This window comes from Rousettus aegyptiacus, unplaced genomic scaffold (genome assembly GCF_014176215.1).
Source record: "Rousettus aegyptiacus isolate mRouAeg1 unplaced genomic scaffold, mRouAeg1.p scaffold_m13_p_9, whole genome shotgun sequence".
In the NCBI taxonomy this organism is placed as follows: domain Eukaryota; kingdom Metazoa; phylum Chordata; class Mammalia; order Chiroptera; family Pteropodidae; genus Rousettus; species Rousettus aegyptiacus.
In genome coordinates, this window is record NW_023416312.1 from 41,678,060 (window position 1) to 41,703,511 (window position 25,452).

The following is a 25,452-nucleotide window of genomic DNA, read 5'->3' on the forward strand; positions in this document are numbered from 1 at the left end:
ATATGAAATATATTTTAAGATTGCTTTATAATTAAATCTTTTGAGTGTAATGGCTAACAGAAAAGTTCACAAAGAGAAATAGACAAATGCTTTATTATAATAAGCAACTTTTAATCAATATATTTATTTCAAACAGATTATAAGATAGATGCTTATTTAAAACAACTGATAAACACATTGTAATTATGGTACTAATAAAAAGAATGTTATAGGTTGTCCACAGAAGTACTTGTTTTTATAGAGATGAATTTCCTTTAAAATATTTTGCATCTACGATTAGACTCTAAACACAGGATTATTTTTATATTTCCTTGTAAGCAAAGCCTACTCTGATTTTAGTGAAATAAAGAATTAAAGACTCTAATAGAAAATAAAAATTGGTTATTTAGATTTTTTTACCTTCCATTTACTTTATATAAATTTTAAAACTTTAGCCATCATATATTTTTTTAAAAAAATTCCACTATTACAAGCATAAATTAGTATGACATATAGAGAAAGATTCTGTCTCAAGGTGTTGTAACTAAGGATCTTCATGATCATACTACATGAAATCAACTTTAAGTATATGTACCAATATTTTCTTACATCTTGCTACTAGTTTCACCTGGCATACAATCTGAAGTAATCAGTGGAGTCACTTCTAGCTCTTTGAAGGGTGATATATTCTGATTTGGTGTTCATTCTAAGCATTGATTTAGGGATATATAGGTAGATATTCAGAAAAGAAAAGAAAATTACTGTAGACTCAAGACAGCTGAGATAAATAGGTAAATTGTTGATGTGTAGACATAACTGCAAAACATCCATGACGTTCAAAGTCCTATCAATATATTGACTCAGAAACAACTTCTATTTTGAGTTTGCTTTCTCTGTAATCAGGCAACTAAAGCACTGGAGCCCTTTATTGGTACAGAGATTACTTTTATCCCATTTAAAGCAACCCACTTTTTTGCCTTTCACTGCTTTTACTATGTCTGACTGATATCCTTCTGTTTGGGGTTAGCACAATTAAACATGCAAGAGAAAAGGTTCCTGCAGTATTGAGAATTAAAAACAAAATCAAACCTGACTATTAAGACAATTTGACTAAAAAGTTGATATTATTCATTCCTACATAGTTATTGCAATACTTTGTAATTTATTTTACAGCTACCCCTCCACTCCCTAGCAATTATTAAATCAAAAGAATATAATTTGTGTAACCAATAACTTGATTAACATAACAACTTCATTTTTGAAAGGGAAACAACTAGACAGTAGACATCTTACTTTTTTTTTTTATCACAGAGCAGACACAAAGCAATGACTATTAGAACAAGAGGGTTCTTTCTGACCCTGCCCAACTTATGCCTTAAATGGTTATCCTTATTTTTTTAACTGTTCTTTCAGATTTAAATGAGTCAAATATCAGTAGGGGTTTTCCGTTAGGTTAATGTAATACTTCACAGAGTGAAAACAATGCAAGATATTTCTATAAGATTGTTATCACTTTTGTCTCATAGATGATATTTTCTTTTCCTTTTTTTATTTAGTACATTATAATGTTAACATTAGCCAGGGTATTGTACTTTCTTATTGAATACAGCATGGAAATATCAAAGTTAATATCATTGGTCACCATAATATTTTTTTCTTGATATATAAAATACTACTTTTTTCTAAAATGATTATCTCTATTTTTATTTTTTTTTAATTTTATTACTAGTTTTAAGTATACAGTACATTGGTTAGACATTTGTATAGTTTATAAAACAATCACCCTAATTATATCTGTATTTTGGAGGGTAAGCACAATAAACTTGGTGACTAAACCATAGCTTAAGTAAATGCCATTTTATCCTTTTTAAAGTAAATTTACTGGGGTGACATTGATTAATAAAATTATATAAATTTAAAGTATGCAATTCAATAATATGTCATATGTGTATTACATTGTGTGTTCACCACCCAAAGTCAAATCTCCTTCCATCACCATATATTTGACCCCCTTTATCCTTTTTTACCTTCTTCCATCCCACTTTCCCTCTGGTAACCACTAAACTGTTGTCTGTGTCTATGAGTTTTTGTTTGACTTGTTTGTTGGTTTCAGTTTTATATCCCACATATGAATGAAATCATATGGTTTCCAACTTTTTATGTCTGACTTATTTCGCTTAGCATGGGAATCTCAAGATCCATTCATGTTGTCACAAATGGCAGTATATCATCTTGTGGCAGACTAATATTCCATTATATATACCTTATCTTCATTATCCAGTCATCCGTCGAAGGATACTTTGGTATTTTCATGTCTTGGTCACTGTGAATAATGCAATATGAACATATGGGTCCATAAATCTTTGCAGATAAATGTTTTCAAGTTTTCGGGGTAAATACTAAGAATAAGGACATATGGTAATTCTATTTTTAGTTTTTTGAGGAACCTCCATACTGTGTTCCACAGTAGCTGTACTAATTTACTTCAACATAATACAGGTATAAGCCTGTATTGATAACAATTATATTGATCTTTATCATTTTTTCTTTTTCAATTACGGTTGAAATTCAATATTATGTTAGTTTTAGGTGTACAGCATAGTGGTTAGACATTTATATAATTTACAGAGTGATTCCCCCTGATTAGTCTAGTACCCACCCAAAACTATCCATAGTTATTACAGTATTTATTGACTATGTGTCCTATATTGCATTTCACATCTCCATGACTATTTTGGAGCTACTAATTTGTACTTCTTAATCCCTTCATCTTTTCATGCAGCCCCCCAATCCCCACTCCTATCTGGCAATCACCAGTTTGTTCTCTGTATCTATGGGTCTCTTTTCATTTTGTTCGTTCATTTATTTTGTTCCTTAGATTCCACACATAAGTGAAATCATTTGGTATTTGTCTTTCTTTTCCTGACTAATTTCACTTAGCATAATATCCTCTCGGTTTATCTATGTCATTGCAAATGGTAAGATTTCGTTTTTTATGGCTGAGTAATAGTCTGTTGTATATTATATACCACAACTTCTTTATCCAATTATCTGTTAATGGGCATTTAGGATGTTTTCTCTTCTTGTCTATTGTAAATAATGGTGCAGTGAACATAGCTGTGCATATATCTTTTCGAATTAGTATTTTGTTTTCCTTAGCTAAACACCTGGAAATGCAATTGCTGGGTCATAAGGTAGTTCAATTTTTAATTTGTTGAGGAACATTCATGCTGTTTTTCATAATGGCTGCACCTATTTGCAATCCTACCAAAGTGCACCAGAGTTTGCTTTTCTCCACTTCTTCGCCGACACTTGTTTGTTGATTAATTGAAGATAGCCATTCTGACAGATGTGAGGTAATATCTCAGTGTAGTTTTAATTTGCATTTTCTTTGATGATCAGAGATGCTGGACATATTTTCATGCATCCATTGGCCATCTGAAGGTCCTTTTTGGAGAAATATTTATTCAAGTCCTCTGCCTGTTTTTTAATTGGATAGCTTGATTTTTTAGTGTTATGTTATATGAGTTCTTTATAAATTTTGGATATTAACCCCTTAGCAGATGTATGATAGTCAAATATGTTCTCCCATTCAGTAGGTCGTCTTTTTGTTTTGCTGATGGTTTCCTTTGCTGTGCAAATCTTTTTAGTTTGATATAGTCCCATTTGTTTATTTTTTCTTTTGTTTCCCTTGCCTAAGGAGATATATCAGAAAAAAAAATTACTAATAGCAATGTCAGAGAGTTTACTGCCTATGTTGCCTTTTAGGTGTTTTATGGTTTGAGGTCTTACACTTAAGTCTTTAATCCATTTTGAGTTTATTTTTGTATGTGGTGTAAGAAGGTGGTCCAGTTTCATTTTTTGCATACATGTGTCCTATTTTTCCAGCATCATATATTGAATAGACATCATTACCCCATTGTACGTTCCTGCCTCTTATGTCATAATCGAATTGACCGTATAAGTATAGCTTTATTTCTAGGCTCCCTATTCTGTTCCATTGATCTCTGTGTCTGTTTTTACGGCAGTACCATACTGTTTTTATTACTATAGCCTTGTAGTATAGTTGGGTATCAGGTAGCATGATACCTCCAACATTGTTCTTCTTTCTCAAGATTGTTATGGCTATTTGGGATCCTTTATGGTTCCATATAGATTTTTGGATTATTTTTTCTAATTCTCTGAAAAATGGCATTAGTATTTTGATAGAGATTACATTGAATCTATAGATTGCTTTGAGTAGTGTGGACATTTTAACTGTGTTAATTCTTCCTATCCATGAGCATGGCATATGCTTTCATTTATCTGTATCTTTAATTTCTTTGTTTCAATGTCTTATAATTTTACAAGTACAGATCTTTTACCTCATGGGTTAAATTTATCCCTAGGTATTTTATTGTTTTTGATACAATTGTAAATGAGATAGTGTTCTTAATTTCTCTTTCTGATAATTCATCATTGTTTTACAAAAATGCAATCAACTTATGAATATTAATTGCATATCATGCTACTTTACTGAATTCATGATGGAACTTTTAGGTTATATATAGTATGTCATCAGCAAATAATGGCAGTTTTATCTCTTCCTTTCCAATTTGGAAATCTTTGATTTCTCTTTCATATCTGATCGCTGTAGCTAGGACTTCCAATACTATGTTTAAAAGAAGTGATGAAAGTGGACATCATTGCCTTGTTCCTGATCATAAAGAAACACTTTTAACTTTTCCTCATTGAGTATGATGTTAGCTGTAGGTTTGTCATCTATGACCTTTATTATGTTGAGGTATGTTCTCTCCAGTCTCAGTTTGCAGAGAGTTTTTATCACAAATGAATGTTGTATTTTGTCAAGCACTTTTTCTTCAGCCATCGATATGATCATATGATTTTTAACTTGCATTTTGTTTATGCGGTGTATTATGTAAATTGATTTGTGGATATTGAACCAACTTTGCATCACAGGAATAAATTTCACTTGATCATTATGTATGATCTTTTCAACTATATTGCTGAATTTTATTTGCTAATGCTTTGTTGAAGATATTTGCATCAATGTTCATCAGGAATATTGGCATACAATTTTCTTTTTTTGGCTTTATTGAAATATAATAAACAATTAGTTGCTTGTATTTCCATTGTACAATTCAATGATTTTTTTCAATGATATGTGACATACAATAATATACCAGTTCCAGTTGTATAGCATAGTGATCAGAGATCCACATAACTCGCAAAGCAATCACCCCACTAAAATTAGTACCTTTCTTCCCCCTTACAAATTTATTAAAACATTAACCATCTTTCCCATGCTACACACTACATCCCCATGTCTATTCTGCAACTATCCATTTGTACCTCTTAATCCCTTTGCCTTTATTTGCCATCCCCTCAACCCCCAACCCATCTGGTAGCCCTCAAAATATTTTCTGTATCTATGAGTTTATTTCTACTTTTGTTATTGTTGTTGATTTTGTTCTTTAGATTCCACATGTACATGAAATCATGTGATATTTGTCTTTCTCTATCCATCCCATTTCCTTCAGTGCAATACCCTCTAGGTACATCAAGACAATATCTTTTTCTATCCTCTTCCTTTTGTGTATGTGTGTCTTTTAATCTGAAGTGAGTCTCTTGTAGGCAGCATATATAGGAGTCTTGTTCTCTTATCCATTCAGCACTCTATCTTATGGTTGGAGCACTTAATTCTTTTCCATTTGAGGTACTTGTTGATAAGAATGTAGTTACTACCATTCTTTATTCATTTTTTTGATACATGTTCTTTCTCCTTAAAGAAGTCCCTCCAATATTTCCTGTAATACTGGCTCGGTGGTTATAAATTCCTTTAGCTTATTTTTGTCTGGAAAGCTCTTTATCTGTCCCTCAACTCTAAATGATAGCTTTGTTGGATAAAGTATTTTTGGTTTTAGATCCTGGGTTTTCATCACATTGACTATTTTGTGCCAAGCCCTTCTATCCTGTATAGTATCTTTTGAGAAATCAGCTGCCAGTATTATGGGTGTTCCTTTGTAGATAACTAACTGTTTTACTCTTCCTTCTTTTAAGATTCTCTCTTTGTATTTAACCTTTGGCATTTTAATTATGATGTGTCTTGGTGTGGGCCTCTTTTGGTTCATCTTTTTTGGGACTCTCTGAGTTTCCTGGGGTTGTATGTCTTTCCTTTACCAGGATAGGGAAGTTTTCCATCATTATTTCTTCAAATAGCTCTTCAACTTCTTATTCCTTCTGGTACCCCTATGACATGGATAGTTTTACATTCAGTAATGTCCCATAGACTCCTTAAATTATTATTATAGTCTTGGCTCCTTTTTCTTGCCTTTCTGTTTGAGTGTCCTTGGCTTCCCCATATAGGTCATTCTTTATTCACTCTGTTTATTCCATTTAATATACTTTACATCTCAGATAATGTGTTCTTTCTTTCTGACTGGTTTTCTTTTATAATTTCCATTTTTATGTTCTTTTACCTCTTTGTTAAGGTTCTCGCTAAGTTCATGTACTCTCCCCCTTAGTTCATTGAGCATTTTTATAACCAGTGTTTTGAACTCTGCATCTGTTGTTAGATTGCTTGACTTCATTATTTTTGGATCTCTCTTCTGTTCTCTCATATGGTTTCCACTTCTTTGTCTTCCAATTTTGGCTGCCTTTTCTGTGTCTGTTTCTGTATACTAAGCAAAGCTCTTAAATCTTATTAGTGTGGCTTTGTGTTTTAGGTGTCTAGTGGTAAAGTCCTGAGAGGGGTCCAGCTAAGGTGAAGTTTATCCCCAGCCTATGCCCCTCCATGATTACCTGTTAAAATTCAGCAAACAAACCACAGATGCTGTGCTTATAGTTGCCTCAAGCAGCCATGTCAGAAACTACAGTCAGCTGCCACCAGTGTGAGCCTAGGTGCTGCTCAGCAAGGGGCACATTTGGATATGGCTTGGGTAGGGCTACAAGTTGGGAGAAGTGGAGTTTCAAGGAATCCTCTGGGTGGAGCAACCTCTGTTGTCCAGTTTGATGATGTCTCAGCTATGGTAGCACTGAGTCCACACATTGGGAGTGGGAAGGGCTCAACAGAGGAACAGTGGATACCCCCAACACTTCTACTTGGGAGACAGTCTCACCTCCGCCACAACTCTGACAACTCAGTGTACCCATGTAAGTCCCTGGTGCCCCTTGCACAGCCAGTTGGATGCCGGTGCTCAGAGTAAGCAGGTCCATCACCATGAACATCCATTCTCGGACACGGCCCCTTTAAGAGCCATCTGTCTGCAGCTGCTGCTGCCATGGCCTCTGTCCCACTCAGTCACTGGGACCAGGCAGCCTCACGTCCTTGCCCTGTCCTACCTTCTGCTGTTGCAGGTTGATTTCTTAGATTTCTCCCTAGTTGTATGGCTTGTTCATCTAGATCCCAGGAAATTTTCCTTGCTGTTCACTCCTTGTTTCTGTCACAACTTTGATTTTGTCACAAGAGGGATGAACAGAGCCTCTATCATCTTCACCATTTTTTTTCAAATTTTAATTTTCTTTTTATTATAAAGTCTTATCCCATTTTGGAATTAGTAATGGTGGTCTGGTAAAAAGAACTTGGGAGCTTTTCCTTCTCTTTAAATTTTTTTGAATAGTTTGAGAATGATAGGTGTTAAATCTTCTTTGAATGATTGGTGAAATTCACCTATGAAGCCGCCCAATCCAGAACTTTAGTTTGTTGAGTTTTTTGATTATTGATTTGATTTTGTAAGTAGTAATTGGTTGGTTCAAATTTTTTGTTTATTCTTGATTCAGTCTTGGAAGATTGTATGTTTCTAGGAATTTATCCATTTCTTCTAGTTATCCAATTCATTTGCATATAATTTCTTGTAGTGTTTACTTATAATCCTTTGTATTTCCATGGTGTCATTTGTCACGTCTCTTTCATTTCTTATTTTATTTATTTGGGCCCTCTCTCTTTTTTTCTTGATGAGCATGGTTAAAGGCTTATCCATTTTGTTTATCATTTCAAAGTGCCTGGTCTTGGTTTCATGAACATTTTATGTTTTTTTTTTACTCTTTGTGTTTATTTCTGCTCTGATCTTTATTATTTCCTTCTTTCTACTTACTTTGGGCTTTGTTTGATGTTCTATTTCTAGTTCCTTTAACTGTAAGTTTAGTTTGTTTATTTGATATTTTTCTCATTTCTTGAAGTATTTGTGTATTGCTATAAATTTCCTTCTTAGGACCACTCTCACTGAATCCCATAGGTTTTGGGTGCTTATATTTTTATTTTAATTTGTCTCAAGTTATCTTTTGATTTCTTCCTTGATCTCTTTGTTAACTCATTCATTGTTTACTAACGTGTTATTTAGCCTCCATGTGTTTATGGGTTTTTTTTTTCAGTTTTATCCTTGTAATTGATTTCTAGTTTCATGCCATTGTGGTCATAGGAGATGCTTGAAATGATTTCGGTCTTTTTAACTTTATTGAGACTTGTTTTGGGCTTAACATGTGGTCTTTCCTAGAAGATGTTCCATGTGCACTTGAGAAGAATGTACATTCTGCTGCTTTGGGGTGAAATGCTCTAAAAATATCAATTCTCCACCTGTTCTAGTGTATCATTCAAGGCAACTTTTCTTGTTGATTTTCTGTCCAGAAGATCTGACTATTGGTGTCAATGGAGTGTTAAATCCCCTACTATGGCTATATTAGTGTTGATCTCTCTCTCTCTTTATGTTGGTCAAAAATTGCTTTATATATGTAGATGCTCCTATGTTGGCTGCATACATGTTTACTAGAGTTATGTCTTCCTTTTGGATTGATACCTTTATCTTTATGAAATGTTCTTAGTGTCTTATTATAGCCTTGTTTTAAAGTCTATTTTGTCTGATATAAGTATTGCTACCCCAACATTTTTTAAATTCCATTTGCATGAAATATCTTTTTCAGTTTCTTTCAGTCTCTGTGTCTTTTGATCTGAAATGCATCTCTTGTAGACAGCATATGTGTGGGTCTTGTTTCCTTTTTCATTCAGTTGCCCTATATCTTTTGATCATATCATTTAAATCACATTGAAAATAATTATCGATAGGTACATAGTTATTGCCATTTTATTATTTAATTTATGTTCTTTCCCCTTCTTCATCTTAAAGAAGTCCCTTTAACATTTTTTATAAAATTTGGTGGTGGTGAATTCTTTTAGCTTTTTCCTGTCAGGGAAGCTCCTGTCAAACCTACAATTTTATGATAGTCTTGCTGAGTAGAGTATTCTTGTTTTTCATCACTTTATTTTATTTTTATTATGGTGACATTGGGTTAATGAAATCCAGTAAGTTCCAGGTGTACAATTCAACAGTAAGGCATATATTATATTGCATTGTGCGTTCACTGCCCATAGTTAGATTTCTTTCTGTCACTGCATATTTGACCTCTTTTACCCCATCTGCCTCCTCTCTCACTCCGCATCACTTTAAATATTTCATGCCGATCCCTTCAGGCTTGCCAAGTTTCTGTTGAAAAGTCAGCTGATATTCTTTTGGGAATGCCCTTGTAAGTAGCTAGCTGCATTTTTCATGCTGGTTTTAGGAGTCCTTTGTCTCCAACCTTTGCCATTTTAATGTTCATGTGTCTTGGTGTGGGTCTGTTTGAGTTCCTCTTGTTTGGGACTCTTACATGTCTGTTTCCTTCTCCAGGTTAGGGACATTTTCTGTCATCATTTTTTCAAATAAGTTCTCAATCCTTTCCTTGCTCTCTTTCTTTCTTCTTCTGGTAGCCCTATGATGCAAATATTGATATGTTTGATGTTGTCCCCAAAGTCTCTTACACTTTCCTCATTTTTTAAATTCTTTTTTCTTTTTAATGTTCTGAGTGTTTTTTTCTACCTTGTATTTCAACTCGCTGATTCATCTCTACTTCATCTAACCTACTGTTGATTCTTTCTACTGTATTCTTCATTTCAGTAATTATATTCTTCATCTCTGACTGTTTTTTTTTTATTATTATGGTTTCTATGTTCTTTTTTATTCTTACTATCACTCTGTTGGAATTCTCACTGTAAGCATCTGTTCTTCCCCTAATTTCATTGAGCATCCTATAACCATTGTTTTGAACTCTGTATCTGGTTGGTTGTCTGCCTCCATTTCATTTACTTTTTTTTTCTGGAGTTTTCTTTTGTTCTTTAATTCATGACATGTTTCTTTGTTTTCTAACTTTGACTGCCTCTCTTTGTTTCTATGTATTAGGTATATTTGTTACATCTCCCAGTCTTGGCCCAAGTGGCTTTATGTAGCAGGTGCCCTTTGTGGCCCAGTAGTGCAGTCTCTCCATCATCACCTGTGCCAGGAGTCCCAGGATTGTCCATTTTAAGAGTTGTCTGTGCTCTCCTATTATAGTTAAGATTTGGTTGCTGTTAACATATCAATGAATGAGATTGACTCTCAGGCTCACTGGCTGTGAGCAGTGGCCATTCCCACAAGGTATGAGCTGCTTTGTGGGGACTGTATCTGTAGAGATCACTCTTTGGGTATGCAGCTTCTGTGGCTAATCAGTTGATACTCTGTTGTGTTCTGATACCATCCTCCATGTGTGTTTGTTCTGTAGCCCTTTGGGAGATGCTTCCATGCAGACCAAAACCAGATGCTTCCTTTGATCTCCCAGGGCTACCTGGTAGGAGCTACAAAGAGATCCATGGTTTATCTCTAACTGTGCTGAACTTGGAGGCAAGTGGGAGAGACCACACTGTGAATCGAGGCCAACTGCCACTAGTACCAATCTTGGAGCAACTTAGAAAAATGGCAAGGGAACCCCAAGCCCTGAGGCTTCCTCCCAACTGCCCATAAGGCTCAGCAGCTGACTGAGCCTTTGGGTGATATGCAAGTTGGTGGGGTGAGGTCCCAAGGAGTCACTCTAGTAAAGGAGAAGATTTCATGAAGCCAATGCAGATTCAGATTTCCTGTCATTGCTGAGCCTAAGGCTACTTGCAGAAGTCTCAGATTACTCTGAGGCCAGCTGCTTCCCACCTCAGGCCCGAGACTCCTGAGATTTGTTCAAGAGACAGTGCAGCTCAGGCCAGGGCTAGTTACCTACCACCAAAAGTTTCTCCCAAAGTGTGTGAGCCAAGCCCTGTTGATTGTTATCAAATGACCCTCCTACTGAGAGCACATCATGAGGCTGGTTTTTGAGCCATGAGATTGCCATGGGCAGTTAGCAAGTTGGGTGAGGAAAGGGTCTCATTCAGTCACTGTAGTGCATCGAGTTGATCTCAACAAGCCAATGCAGATTCAGAATTGTCCCTGTGGTAAGAGGGCTCAACATCATCAAGATGGTTCCTGCCAGCAGGCTGCACAGGAGGAGGGCCTAACTAAAGGACAATGGCGACTGTCCCTCCAGCCCTCATCCCAAAGCCACAAAACTCAGTTATTCTCCATATGTCTCTGGTACCTCTTGAGCTGCTATCCCTCTGCTGGAGCACAGATTAAGTGTCTGAGAGTAAGTGATTATATGCTCAGGTCCTTTAAGGGGATGTTTGAATTTCCTTGTTCCTTCCTTCTTACCCAGACAGTTGGACCTCCCCACTGATTTTCACAGCCAGATTTTGTGCAGACTACACTTCCTGGCACTAGAACACTGGGCTGGGGAGCCTCAGTGTGGGGCTAGGCCCCTTGCTCCTTCAGGGGGACCCCTGCAGCTGAATATCACTACTGGTGCTCAACTACTCTATGTGGGTGGGAGGGCACCCATTTTGCTTCACAGTCTCTCCTACCAGTCTCTATGTGGCCTCTTCTTTTTATCCTGTTATAGATTATATGTTAAATTAGACTTCAGTTGGTTCTCCAACTTGATTGTTTCATAATTTATTAGAAATTTTAATGCAGTAATGGGAGATGGTGAACACCGTGTTTACCTATCCCACTGTCTTGACTGGAACCCCCAACATTTGTTATTACTTTTCTTGTTGATAATAGCCATTCTAACAAGTGTGAGGTGATATCATTGTGGTTTTGATTTGTATTTCCCTAATAGCTAATGAAGTTAATCATCTTTTCATATGTCTGTTGGCCATTTATAGGTCTTCTTGGGAGAAGTGTCTATTCAGGTTCTCTGCCCATTTTTTTAATTGGATTGTTTGATTTTTTGGTGTTGAGTTGTTTAAGTTCTTTGTATATTTTGGATATTAGCCCCTTATCAAAGGTGTCATTTGTAAATATCTTCTCCCATTCAGTTGGTTGCTGCTTTGTTTTGTTGATTATTTCTTTTGCTGTGCAGCTTTTTAGTTGGATATAGTCCCATTCATTTATTTTTGCTTTTACTTCCTTTGCCTTTGAGGTCAAATTCATAAAATCCTCTCTAACTCCAACGTACGTGAGTTTAGTACCTATGTTTTCTTCCATATAATTCATTGTTTCATATCTTATGTTTAGGTCTTTGATCCATTTTGAATTACTTTTGGTGTATGGTGACAAATAGCAGTCTAGTTTCATTCTTTTGCACGTGGTCCTCCAATTTTCTCAGGATCATTTATTGAAGAAGCTTTCTTTTCTCCATTGTATGTTTTTGGCTCCTTTGTTGAGGGACTAAACATATATATGTGGGTTTATTTCTGGGTTCTCAATTATGTTACACTGGTCTGTTTGTCTATTTTTCTGCCAATACCATGCTGTTTTAAATATTGTTACTTTGTAGTATAATTTAAAATCACTGTGATACACCAACCTTGTCCTTTTTTCTCAGGATTGATTTGACTATTTGTGGTCTTTGTGATCCCATATAAATGTGATGATTTTTTGTTCTATTTCTTTAAAAAATGCCATTGGGATTTTGATGGGGATTGCATTCAATATGTATACTGCTTTAGGTAATAAGGTCATTTTAACTACGTTCATTCCTCTAATTCAAGAACATGGAATATCATTCTGTTTCTTTGTGTCTTCATCAATTTTTTTTTAAATAATGTCATAGTTTTTAGCGTATAGGTCTCTTCACAGTCTTTGTTAAATTTATTCCTAGATATTTTATTCTTTTCGTGCAATTGCAAAAGAATTTTTTTTTCATATATTTTTCTGAATTCTCATTGTTACTATATAGGAATGCAGTAAATTTTTGGTACATCAATTTTGTATCCTACAACTTTACTGTATTGATTTACTGTTTCTGAATATTTTTGTGTGTGGAGTGTTTATGGTTTTCTGTATAAAGAATAATCTTATCTGCAAAAGATGACAATTTGACTTCTTCATTCCCAGTTTGGATGACTTTTATTTTGTCCTCTTTCCTGATTGCTCTAGCTAGGACTTCCAGTATTGTATTAAATAAGAGTGATTAGAGCGGTCATCCTTGTCCTCTTCTGATCTTACAAGTAAATATTTCAGTTTTTCACCATTAAGTATATATAGTATTAGCTGAGGGTTTGTCATATATAGCCTTTATTATGTTGTGGTCCTTTCCTTCTATACTTACATTATAAAATGTTTTAATTGTAAATGGATGCTGCATTTTATCAAATGCTTTTTCTGCAGCTATTGATATGATCACATGATTTTTATCTTTTTATTTACATGATAGATCACATTGATCAATTTGCATGTGTTAAACCATCCTCGTGCTGCTGGAATGAACCCCATTTGATCATGATGTATAATCTTTTTAATGTATTGTTGTATTTGATTTGCTAGTATTTAGTTTATGACTTTTGCATCTGTATTCTTCAGAGATATTAGTCTGTTATTTTCTTTCTGCGTGTGTTATGTTTAACAGGTATGGGTATCAGATAATGTTTGCTTCATAAAATGAGTTAGGAAATACTGCCTCTTCTATTTTTTTGGAAGAGTTTGAGAACAGGTATTAAGTCATCTTTGAATGTTTGGTAGAATTCTCTAGTGAAGCCATCTGGCCCTGGACTTACTTTTTGGGAGGTTTTTGATGGTTGTTTCAGTATCCTTACTGTTGATCAGTCTATTTAGATTTTTCAGTGCTTCATGATTCATTCTAGGAAGATTGTATATTTCTAAAAACTTGTCCATTTCTTATAGGCTATTGAATTTGGTGGCATATAATCTTTTATAGTATTTTCATATGATGCTTTGTATTTCAGTGCTGTCATAGCTTCTCTTTAATTTCTGTTTTTTTTGGGGGGGGTTCCTTTCTCTTTTTTCCTTAGTCTAGCCTGGGGTTTGTCACCTTTATTAATCTTTTCAAAGAACCAGCTGTTTTTGGCATTAGTTTTTTCTATTATCTTCTTGTTCTCAATGTTATTTAATTCTACTTTAATTTTTATTTTTCTCTTCCTTCTACTGACTTTGGGCTTTATTTGTTCTTTTTCTTGTTTTTTAAGATATAATGCTAGGATGTTTGAGATTTTTCTTGTTTCTTGAAATAGGCCTGTAATAATATGAAATTTCCTCTTATTATTGCTTTTGCTATATCTCAGAACTTTTGATATGTTGTATTTTCATTTTCATTTGCTTATATGTATCTGTTCATCTCTCCTTTTATTTCCTCTTTGACCCAGTTTTTTAGTAGTATGTTGCTTAATCTCCACATATTTGTGGTTTCCCACTTTCTTTTTGCAGTTGCTCTCCAGTTTTGAAGCATTATGATCAGAGAATATGATTGCTATGATTTCAATCATCTTAAATTTGTTAAGGCTAGTTTGTGTCCCAAAATATGGTCTATCCTTGAGAATGTTCCATGTGCACTAGAGAAGAATGTATAACCTGTTATTTTGGGATGAAAGGTTCTATAAACATCAATTATGTCCAATTACTGTTTGTGTCACTTAAGGTTTATATTTCCTTATTGATTTTCTGTTTGGGTGATGTATTGATAGCTGACAGCAGGGTATTTAGGTTCCTTACTAAATGTGTTTTTGCCAGTTTCTGCCTTCAGTTCTGTTAGTAATTGCTTTCTATATTTCGGAGCTACCTGATTGGGAGTATATATAGGTAAGTGCTGTGTCTGTTGTGGGGGGGGCTTTTTAAAATATTTTTATTTTTCAATTATTGATAATATATAATATTATATTAGTTTCAGGGATACAACACAGTGATTAGACATTTATATAGCTTATGAAGTGACTACTCTAATAAATCTAGTACCGATCTGACACCATACACATTTATTACAGCACTACCGACATTAATCCCCATGCTATACTCTGCATCCCCATGACTATTTGGTGACCACCAATTTTTGCCTCTTAATATCCTCCCCATTCACCCATCACCTCACCCCCAATTTTGAGAACCATCAAAATGTATTCTATATCAATGAGCTTGTTTCTGTTGTTTCTGTATCTTGTTTTCTAGATTCCACATATAACGTTTGACTTTCTCCTGTCTGACTTACTCCACCAAGCACAGTACCCTCTAGGTCCATCTATGTTGTTGCAGATGGCAAGATTTCATTCTTTTTTTTATGACTGAGGAATAGTCTATTGAATATATATGCTACTACTTCTTTATCCATTCATCCATTGATGGACACTCAGGATGCCTCCATATTTTGGCTACCGTAATTAATGCTGCAATGAACATGTGGATTCACATGTCCCTTCAAAGTAGTATTTTTATTTTCTTTGGATAAATTCACAGAACTGGGATTACTGGGTCCTTCTTTGTCTCTTATCATAGCCTTTGTTTTAAAGTTTATTTTGTATGGTATAAATATTGCTAACCCAGCTTTTTTTTGTTTCCGTTTTCATGAAACATCTTTTTTCATCCTTTTATTTTCAGTCTGTGTGTATCTTTTGATCTGAAGATAGTCTCTTAAAGGCAGCATATGCAAGAGTCTTGTTTTCTTATCCATTGAGCCACTCCTTCTTTTCATTGGAGCATTTAATCCATTTACATTTAAAGTAATTGTTGATAGATATGAAATTATTGCCATTTTATTATTTATATGTTTTATCCTTCTTTTTTTTATTTTTTCTTCTTCTTAAAGAAGTCTCTCTAATATTCCCTGTAATACTGGCTTGGTTATGATGAACTCCTTTAGTTTTTATTGTCTGGGAAGCTCTTTATCTGTCCTTCGATTCTAAATGTTAGCTTTGCTGTGTAGAATAATATTAGTTATTGATCATTGCTTTTCATCACTTTGAATATTTTGTGGCATGCAAAGTTTCTGTTGAGAAATCAGCTGACAGTCTTATGGGAGCTTCCTTGTAGGTAACTAACTGCTCTTCTCTTGCTACTGTTTAGATTCTCTATATATCTTTAAACTGTGGCTTTTTAATTATGTTGTATTTTGATATGAGCCTCTTTGGGTCATCTTGTTTGAGACTCCTAGTCCTTCCTGGGCTTGTCTATTTCCTTCACCAAGTTAGGGAAGTTTTCAGTCATTATTTGTTGAAAAGGTTTTCAATTCCTTACTCTCTCACTTCTCCCTCCAGTATCCCTATGATGAGAATGTTGGTACTTCATGCTTGATATTGTCCAAGAGGCCCCTTAAACTATCCCCATATTTTTAAATTCTCTTTGTTGTTGCTGTTGCTATTCTGATTGGGTGTTTTCTGCTACCTTATCTTCTAAATTGCTAATTCGAGTCTCGGCTTCATCTAATCTACTGTTAATTCCTCCTAAGGGAGTCTTCATTTCAGTTAATGTATTCTTCATTTCTGACTGGTTCTTTTTAATGTTTTTTATCTCTCCTTTTATGTTGTATATGTCTTTGTTAAAGTTATTGCTGAATTCACCTACTCTTCCCCCAAGTTCACTGAGCATCCTTATAAAAACAGTGTTTTGAACTCTGTGTCTAGGTTGCTTTTCTCCATTTTGTTTTTTTTTTCTGGAGCTTTGTTCTGTTCTTTTATTTGGAATATGTTTCTTTGTCTTTCCATTTTAGCTGCCTACTTGTGTTTGTTTTTATGTATTAATTAGGTCTGCTGTGTCTCTTGGTCTTAGTAGAGTGGTCTTATATAGTAGGTGTGCCATGGGTCTCAGTGGCACAGTCTTTCCTGGTCAGCTGAGCATGGTGCTCCAGGTGTGTTCCTTGTAAGGGTTGTGTGTGCCCTCATGTTGTAGCTGAGCCTTTGTTGCTGTTTGCACATCAACAAGTGAGTTTGAACCTTGGGCTAATTACTTGTGAGGGTTGTTGGTGAATAGCTGACCACATGGAGCAAGATTCACTTTAGCAGGGCTCTGGTGCCTTCTCAGTCTGTTCTTTGGGTGTATCATTCTCAGATACAGCCATAGGTGTTGCTCTGGCTAGGTCAGAAGCTAGGTCACCAGGTGTGCCAGCCCCAGAGCCTCCTGGGATGGGCCCTGCCACAGGCCAGGTTTATCTGTACCCTGTATGCTGCCTGGGGCCACCTGTCATGAGCCACCAAACAACCCACAGATAGCCGCCACCCACACTGGGCTTCCATGTGCCTCAGGAGGCCAAACCATGAACCAAGGCCGGCTGCCGCTAGTGCTGTGCCTATGACTGCTCAAGAGGTATGGGGCATGCTGAGGCCAGATGCTTCTTGATTGGGTTTTGTGAATCTTTGAGAGATTTTAGGAAAGTCCTCAGCATGAACCAAAACAGACTGTTTGTATGGAAAAACCACTGGAAACAACTTGGGTGGGCCCATAAGATGAATGGGGTGGGGTTTCAGGGAATCACCAGGGCAGGGCAATGTTATTAGCCAGTTTCATGGAGACTTGGATATGGCAGCAGCCTTCCCCTGCATGCTGGGTGAGGGGAAGGCTCAACAAAGAGATAATGGATTCTGCCACCATTTCTGTCTAGGAGAATACTGTCCTTCTAGCCCTCACCCTGAAGCCAGACAACTCAAATCTTCCCTGTATGTGTCTGGCACTTTTCAAGCAACTTCCCTAGCACTGGAGCTCAGAGGAAGTGAGTCCATCAGTGAGTATGTTTGTGTACAGGCCCCTTATGAGGATCATCTACTACTTTAGCCACCTTCCATCTCACTCAGCCACAATCTCTGCTGGTTTTCACAGCCAGAAGTTGGGATGACGTCTCTTTCTGGCACTGGAACCCTGGTCTGGAGAGCAAAGTGTGGATCTGAGACCCATGGGAGCTTTTAATAGCTAAGATATTCTTCACAATTCTCAACCACCACAATCTGGTATAGGGGCCAGCCTGTTCCACATCTCCACCCCTCCTACCCATCTCAAGGTGGCCTATTTTGCATGTCCTCTGTTGTAGGACTTTTGTTCAGTTAGAGATCAGGTGACTCCCAATGATGGTTGTTCTGTAGTTTAGTTGTAATTTTGACTTGAGAGGAGGCAAGCACAGCATTTACCTACTCTGCCATCTTGGCCAAATCACTATATGTTGCTTTTAAACATTATCCCATCATATCATTCAGTCAGTTGTGTCTAATACAGACACATGCTACTTGATCTCACTTTAAATTCATGAAAATTAACCTCAGTCATATATTATGATTACCTCGTAAACAAAGTTTATAACTTCAAGCTAACAATTATTATAGTATTTATATGAATAAAGATTGAAAAAGGCTACCATCTTACATCAAAAATTACAATTCTAACAAGTTCTTGAGAATATCTGTTTTCATACACCAAATGATCTAACAATTTTGACATAATCATAGTGGCTTTATTTTATTTATAAATTTAACCACTATTAGAAACATTGATAATTTACTTCCTAGTATTAGTTCGATTTATGCTGAGGCTGTTTTTAATTTTTTCATATGCTTTAGGTGTAATGCTGATTTCAAGATGCTAACATTTTCTCTTTATATTTTCCTTGCTTTCTAGCTGACCTCCTGCCTTCACAATGTCTGAAATCAGATTCAGCAATCTCACTTGGGATCAAGTTATAATACTAGATCAAGTGTTAGATGAAGTAATTCCAATTCATGGAAGGGGGAATTTCCCCACTTTGGAGGTAAAACCAAAACATATAATTCATGTCGTAAAAGATCAACTGATAGAGAAAGGAATTATTGTTAAAGATACCCGATTGAATGGTTCCACAGCAAGTTACATACTTGCAAGCCACAATGGAATCAGCTATAAGGATCTGGATATTATTTTTGGTGTTGAACTACCAAGTGATCAAGAATTTCAGGTTGTTAAGGATGTAGTTCTAGGTTGTCTACTTGACTTTTTACCAAAAGGTGTAAAAAAAGAAAAGATCACCCTAAAGACCATGAAAGAGGCTTATGTGCAGAAGATGGTCAAAATTTGCAATAAGCAAGATCGTTGGAGTCTCATCTCTCTTTCAAATAACACTGGGAAGAATGTGGAACTAAAATTTGTGAATTCACTCAGACGACAATTTGAATTTAGTGTCGATTCTTTTCAAATTCTCTTGGATCCCATGTTAGACTTCTACAGTGAGAAAAATGCTAAGCTAACCCAAGAATCCTATCCTGTTGTGGTAGCTGAAAGCATGTATGGAGACTTCCAAGAAGCAATGACCCATTTGCAATATAAGCTTATATCTACTAGGAAACCTGAAGAGATTAGAGGTGGTGGTCTTCTGAAGTACAGCAACTTGCTAGTTCGTGACTTTAAGCCAGCTTGTGAAGCAGAAATCAAGACCCTGGAACGTTACATGTGTTCTAGATTCTTCATTGATTTTCCTGATGTAGCAGAACAGCAAAAGAAGATTGAATCATACCTCCGCAACCATTTCATAGGTGAAGAAAAGAACAAATATGACTACCTTATGACCTTGCGTGGTGTTGTAAATGAAAGCACCGTTTGCCTCATGCGTCATGAAAGAAGACAGACACTCAATATGATCACTCTTATGGCTTTAAAAGTACTTGGAGAACAGAATATTCTACCCAATACAGACAATGTAACTTGCTTTTATCAGCCTGCTCCATACTTTGGTTCTGAGGGAGGGTACCCTTCTTATTATGTATCATCTGGACCACCACCTATTTTCTTTCAGCCATACCACCCACTGCACTTTCATGTGCCAAATGGTATGGTTTAAAAAACAAACACATAACAGAAACTTTGCTTTAATTAAACACCCTTCAAAAGCAAGTTTCCAAACTTCATAAAATTTAAGATCTATTTTTATTTTAATGTAGTTACCAACTATTTTCCATTAATTATAGCTTAAACGTAATAGTAAATACAATATCATCAGCGAACCAACAACTTCAAACAATTTTAAAATGTTATTGGTTACCTATAATAACTTTCTAATGCAGTGGACCACTTAAAATGATTTTCAAGTCTTATTTACTATTTATTACTTTCAAATTTGCTATGACAAATACATTGTAAATGCCTGTATCTTTGATTAAAATATAAAAGAACAGAGATAAAGAAAAGTGCCAACATTTTGTATTCAATCTATTCCTTTGTTACATTCACTTCATTTTTTTTCTAGTGAATGTTACCATCAGTGAATTTTCAATACTTAACAGAAATACCTAATTTCAAAGACAATGGATGCAGAAGACATTAAAACCCTGGACTTTGCAACATTTATTTTGTTTCTAAATTAAATTGGGTTAGATACAAAATCCTACTATAGAAGAAACACTGAAAAAATGATTCTTGAAAACACTGGACATTGGTAATTTATCAATTATCAATAAGTTAGTTAATGTGTAGATAAGAAGACTAATATCATCCAGCTCTAAAACCTATACTGTGACCAGTTATATAGGATTTTTTCCCAGAATAAGTTGAAAAGAATGACATGACCAACTCTGAATATGAAAGTTTACATCATCTGTTAAAAAGAGACTTTAAATGGCCAATAGCAAAAAAAAAAAAAAACACAAAAAACAGGCAGATGTTTTTAGCCATGGAATTTATTATTTTTATGACCTACTTGACCAGCATCTTAATATATCTGGATACATCGTTAGTAAGTAAAGATATTTTCTGAAGCATTTTTTTTCATTTTTTCCTTACCAAAGATCAGTTTCTAATATGCCACTCAAGTGCCTCCAATGTGAGTTTTTACATAACACTAATTTATTAAACAATTGCATATGTTCATCAGGTATCTGAATATCTACTTAGCATATTAAATATGTTGCTATAAAATCTAATAGTGGGATTAAACAATATTTTCATTGCATAATGAAGAAAATAATCCACAATAAATATTATCTAGTATGACAGAAAGGAAGCTGTCCTGAATGAATATAAATAAGACCATCAGAAAACTTCAGTGTTTTTACTCACTTTTGATTTTTTATGAGTTCCATCTCAGTTTTCATTGACTATTTCAAGTTTTCCCATCACAACATCCAACAGGCATATTTTGGGACTATGTCACTTATATACTGTGCTTAATTTGTCTTCTCTGTTTTTCAATATTGGACACAAAAATTACACCAAATGTGGCATTTTCAAATAAGCAATATTTCTGAGATGTTTTATACCACAGCACCATTGGCTATCAGTATATTTTAATGAATTATATTTAATATATATATAATATGTATATATATATATAAAGTCACACAATGTTGAGGCTTTAAAACATGGATTGACCTTCTTGCTTGAGACAAATAAAGAATTAATAAATGCTGTATTAAAGAGAAAATTCAGTAATCTGTCGATATAATGTATTGGCTAAGAATAATTGATCTTTCTCTTTAGTTTTCAGTTCATGAGAGTACTTGACATAAAACTGAAGGAGTATATACTATATTAACAGTACCAAAAAAAACAATTCTAAAGTGTGTAGGAAAAGTATTTAAGAATAAAAGATCTATGATAGTGACAAGTCACAGGTAAAAGTTCAGTATTTTTCAGAGTAGCGTTTTATGCTGAATAGTATAATTCTGAAGCTTTTGGAAACATCTTAACCCCCTGTGCTTCTTTAATTTCTTTGAGAATTCGAGCTCCTCAAAAAATCAAATCCTCTCTGGTATTCTCCTAAAGCTTTAAATCCTGCTGGAAGAATGACCTGCTTCCTCCTGACATTCATGCATATGTTTCCATTATAGTAAAAAAGCTTACAATTGGTAGGGAGATATTTTCAAGAGAGATAATCCAAATCTGTTGAATGGGAATGGTATCTCTAAAGAGAAAGATTTATCTCTCATGACTTTTATTATGTAGATACTATAACTAAATTAGACTGTCCTTTGCTCCCAACCAAATAGAAAAATGTTTATCATCAATAGTGTATGAGTATCTCTCCGGGGTTAGGCTAGTCACCTTGAGCAGCACTATTATTTCATTCTGTATACTAGAATAATAAATAGAAAAGTTTTTTCTATAAGGTGAGTACTAGCCTCTTAGCTAAAAAAGTTAATAATAGAAGTTAGTGCAAAATCTGATTCTAGAGCATATATCATCCCATTACAAGAGAAAAATGGTGTCTTTTCATATTTTTTTATACAAATCCATGACTGAGTCTTGTTTGGGAGTTGCTCCCCTGCCCCTCCTCCCAGAAACCTAACAAAAGCCAAAAAAAAAAAAAGAAAAACCTTTTTGATATAGTTCTAGCATCCATATCAATGGGACACATTTGGTGTTAGTTACAGGTACATATTTTTAAACCAAAATATTCTGGCATTTCATAAATATCCACACATTACTATCAAAATTCAACTAGTAGAGTATTTTTAAATTTTAAATTCAGAGATATTCTAATAGTGACTAAAGTCCAGTTTAGTCAAAGAAAGTTGAAAATATGGGTTATCTGGTTTAAATGAGATATAAAACAAAATATCAGAGGTAGAACAGTTGTTAACTTCTCAAGAAAACTGAGAAAGCATCCTGAGCCCAAATTTCATTTTTTTAATATCATCTTAGAAAATTAATTTCAGGTATTAATAAAGATGTCAATATGCAAATACCTAAGATGTGATTAAAACTTTCATTCAGTGGATCTGTTATCTGGAAGTATTCATCCAACTTTAAATATAGAAAGTTAAAGTATACAATTGAGAAAATATTTGAAGTTTTAAAGTTTGTAATGCTTTCCAAAATTACACTGACATATAAATACAGCAGTACCATTTATAGAGTATTTTAAAAATAATTGAATGTAAATTAACATTAAAATGGGATTGGGAATATGTGGGACTACAATTTGTTGAACATTCTTATGAAGATTGTTTGATAAGGCATAAAACCCAACATTTTAACCTGCTTTGGGATTCATTTGCTTTGCAATTATAAAATAAAATACATTTAATGATGTTTAGTTTTTAGTTCTGTCCTTTTTGTGGTTTTATTCTATATGTTATAATGTTAAAATTTATATAACACATCTTAGAAATTGTATTGCTGATCTACTGCTCCATTATATAAACATTTTTTCAGCATGTATAACTGAAGGTAGCTAATTTGTTGGAACATCAGTGTATTGCTCTTAAATGTTTTCTTTAATTAAATTTATTGGGGTGGCATTAATTAATAAAATTATATAGGTTTCAAGTATCCAATTCAATAATATATCATCTGTATTCTGCATTGTGTGTTCACCACCCAAAGTCAAATCTCCTTCCATCACCATATATTTCACCCTCTTTACCCTTTTCTACTGCCCGCCCCCCCTGCTTCCCTCTGGTAACCACCATGCTGTTGTCTGTGTCTTTGAGTTTTTATTTGTTTGTCTTATTTGTTGCTTTTGGTTTTATATTACACATATGTGTGAAATCATATGGTTCTTGACCTTTAAAAAGTTAAGTGCTTTCTTAAGGAAAGTTTCCCTGAATTTTTTGAGTACGATTTAAAAATCATTCTTTAGACTACATGCTGTCTGGAAGCTAATTTAACATGTAATAAGAAATCTGTAAGCTCAAAACATCACACTTTCTGTTTGCTTTGTTTTAATATGGGGCAGTATGAAATTATTTTACACAAAAATAATTGTGAAAAATGATTGGGTCTAAGGTAGTGATACATATATTACATTAGTTTTGAAACAACAGAAACCCCTTTTTGTTTAGTTGTTGCCCTCAAATGAACAATAGAAAGTTTATAGATGAAATTTTTTGTATATGTGCTTTTTATTACCTGTCAAAAAAACACCCTTTCCTAGAAAAAGAGTGTATATAGATACACCTTTAAGTACCTCAAGGCCAAGAAAATGGCCCCTGTAGATGCGGAAGTGGTCTTTGTAAAAGAGAAGTGTCTTGAGAAGGGTCCTCTTTGCAAAATTTTCTCTTGCACCTCCAAATTCAAAGTCATGGATTTTATAACCCTGTAAAATCAAACTCAAGTAGTTTCATGGTGATTTATGACACTTGTTATACATTCTAGACTGGTGATAGAATTTGAACAATTCTTTAACATTCTAACAAGTAGTTCACTTTATGTGATAAAGTGTGACCAAGTCACATTTCGTCTTGGCTCAACTAGAGAATCCAGAAGCCCAAGACCGAATTATTGTTTTAGCATTTGTATAGTTCCAGAGCTATCAGTAGGGGAGATCAGACTCCATAAAAATGATGGTAAACAGTGGTATGAGTGTTCACACTAATATCTTATTCAACAAATTAATTTTTTATAGGTGAACAACATAAAAAATCTTTCTATATAGAATTTGACTTCAATCCCAAATGGAAAAATAATAAAAATGTTTTATCAGAATTAAAAAAGAAGTCCAGTATATGTATACTTATCACTTCTAAAATGTTTCTTTAAATTAAAAACTGTATTAGATAGCCATTAATGTTTAAAATTTATGTTTTAATAGGTTTATTTTATAAATTTTCACTTCCCCAAATAAAATTAGTCAACCAATATATTCGTGGATATTTAAATAAAGAGAATTGATAATAATGTTTTTTAGGCCTTACATGTGACCTCCATGAACAAAAGGATTTCTACATAATTTTATTTTCTTTATGATTTTGGAAGTTTTATTAGAGTAGCTTTGGGATACTTAGGATTACATGCCTTCAAAAAGCGTTGTTCAGGCAGTGAACTCCAAATAACAATTGTCTTATTGCAACTCCTTTAGATTTATTATCAGACAAAATGCTTTCAGATAATGTAAGCTAATTTAAAAAAACGTAAATTATAACAGTTATTAAGGTTAAAAATCTACTACTTTTAAGAGTACCTAAATATATCATTAAAGTGAAAGGCATCATCTTCTAGGTAAATAGTATACATACTGAAACAGGAACCATGCCAAGGAGGTTATCTGCTTTAGAAGTGTAGAGAATTATATTTAATATGCTGTCAGTAGATTTATATGAAATTCGGTGCTTGTTTACTAGGTTAAGGAGAGTACCTCGTAGAAAGGGCATACAGATTGCAATCCTGACAATTTACAAAAGGAGGCACCCGTAATTCATTTTCCCGAAGAGCAAGTGTTTAATTCTTCCTCTTTTTCTTCCACTTTTTTCTCATTTATGAAAATGATACCTCCCTGTATTCATAGTGATAAGATGCAAGAAGGAAATGAAGTCTAAGGGCAAATTATTATAGCTTATATTACCAAAAGATAAAATAACACTGTTATAAGTTTAGTTCCTAGTGAAAGAGTCTGGAAACTTCAGAATTATTGACTCAGAATAGTGATCATAGATGGTCCCATCCTAGAGAATAAAGCTTTCATGTATGCATGGGGGAGAATCTAATTTTA

The 25,452-nt window shown here is 34.4% G+C and overlaps 1 protein-coding gene across 2 annotated transcripts in view; it reads left to right on the forward strand.

The window, feature by feature from the left end:
- TENT5D (terminal nucleotidyltransferase 5D) overlaps positions 1 to 19,966 on the forward strand; it is a 90,831-nt gene extending 70,865 nt beyond the window's left edge. For both annotated transcript variants that reach the window (XM_016164904.1, XM_016164905.1), the window contains exon 3: positions 18,675 to 19,966. In XM_016164904.1, coding sequence (XP_016020390.1) covers positions 18,694 to 19,866 — 1,173 coding nt within the window. In that variant the 5' untranslated portion in view covers positions 18,675 to 18,693 and the 3' untranslated portion in view covers positions 19,867 to 19,966. The remainder of the gene's footprint in view (positions 1 to 18,674) is intronic.
- Positions 19,967 to 25,452: the final 5,486 nt, after the last annotated feature.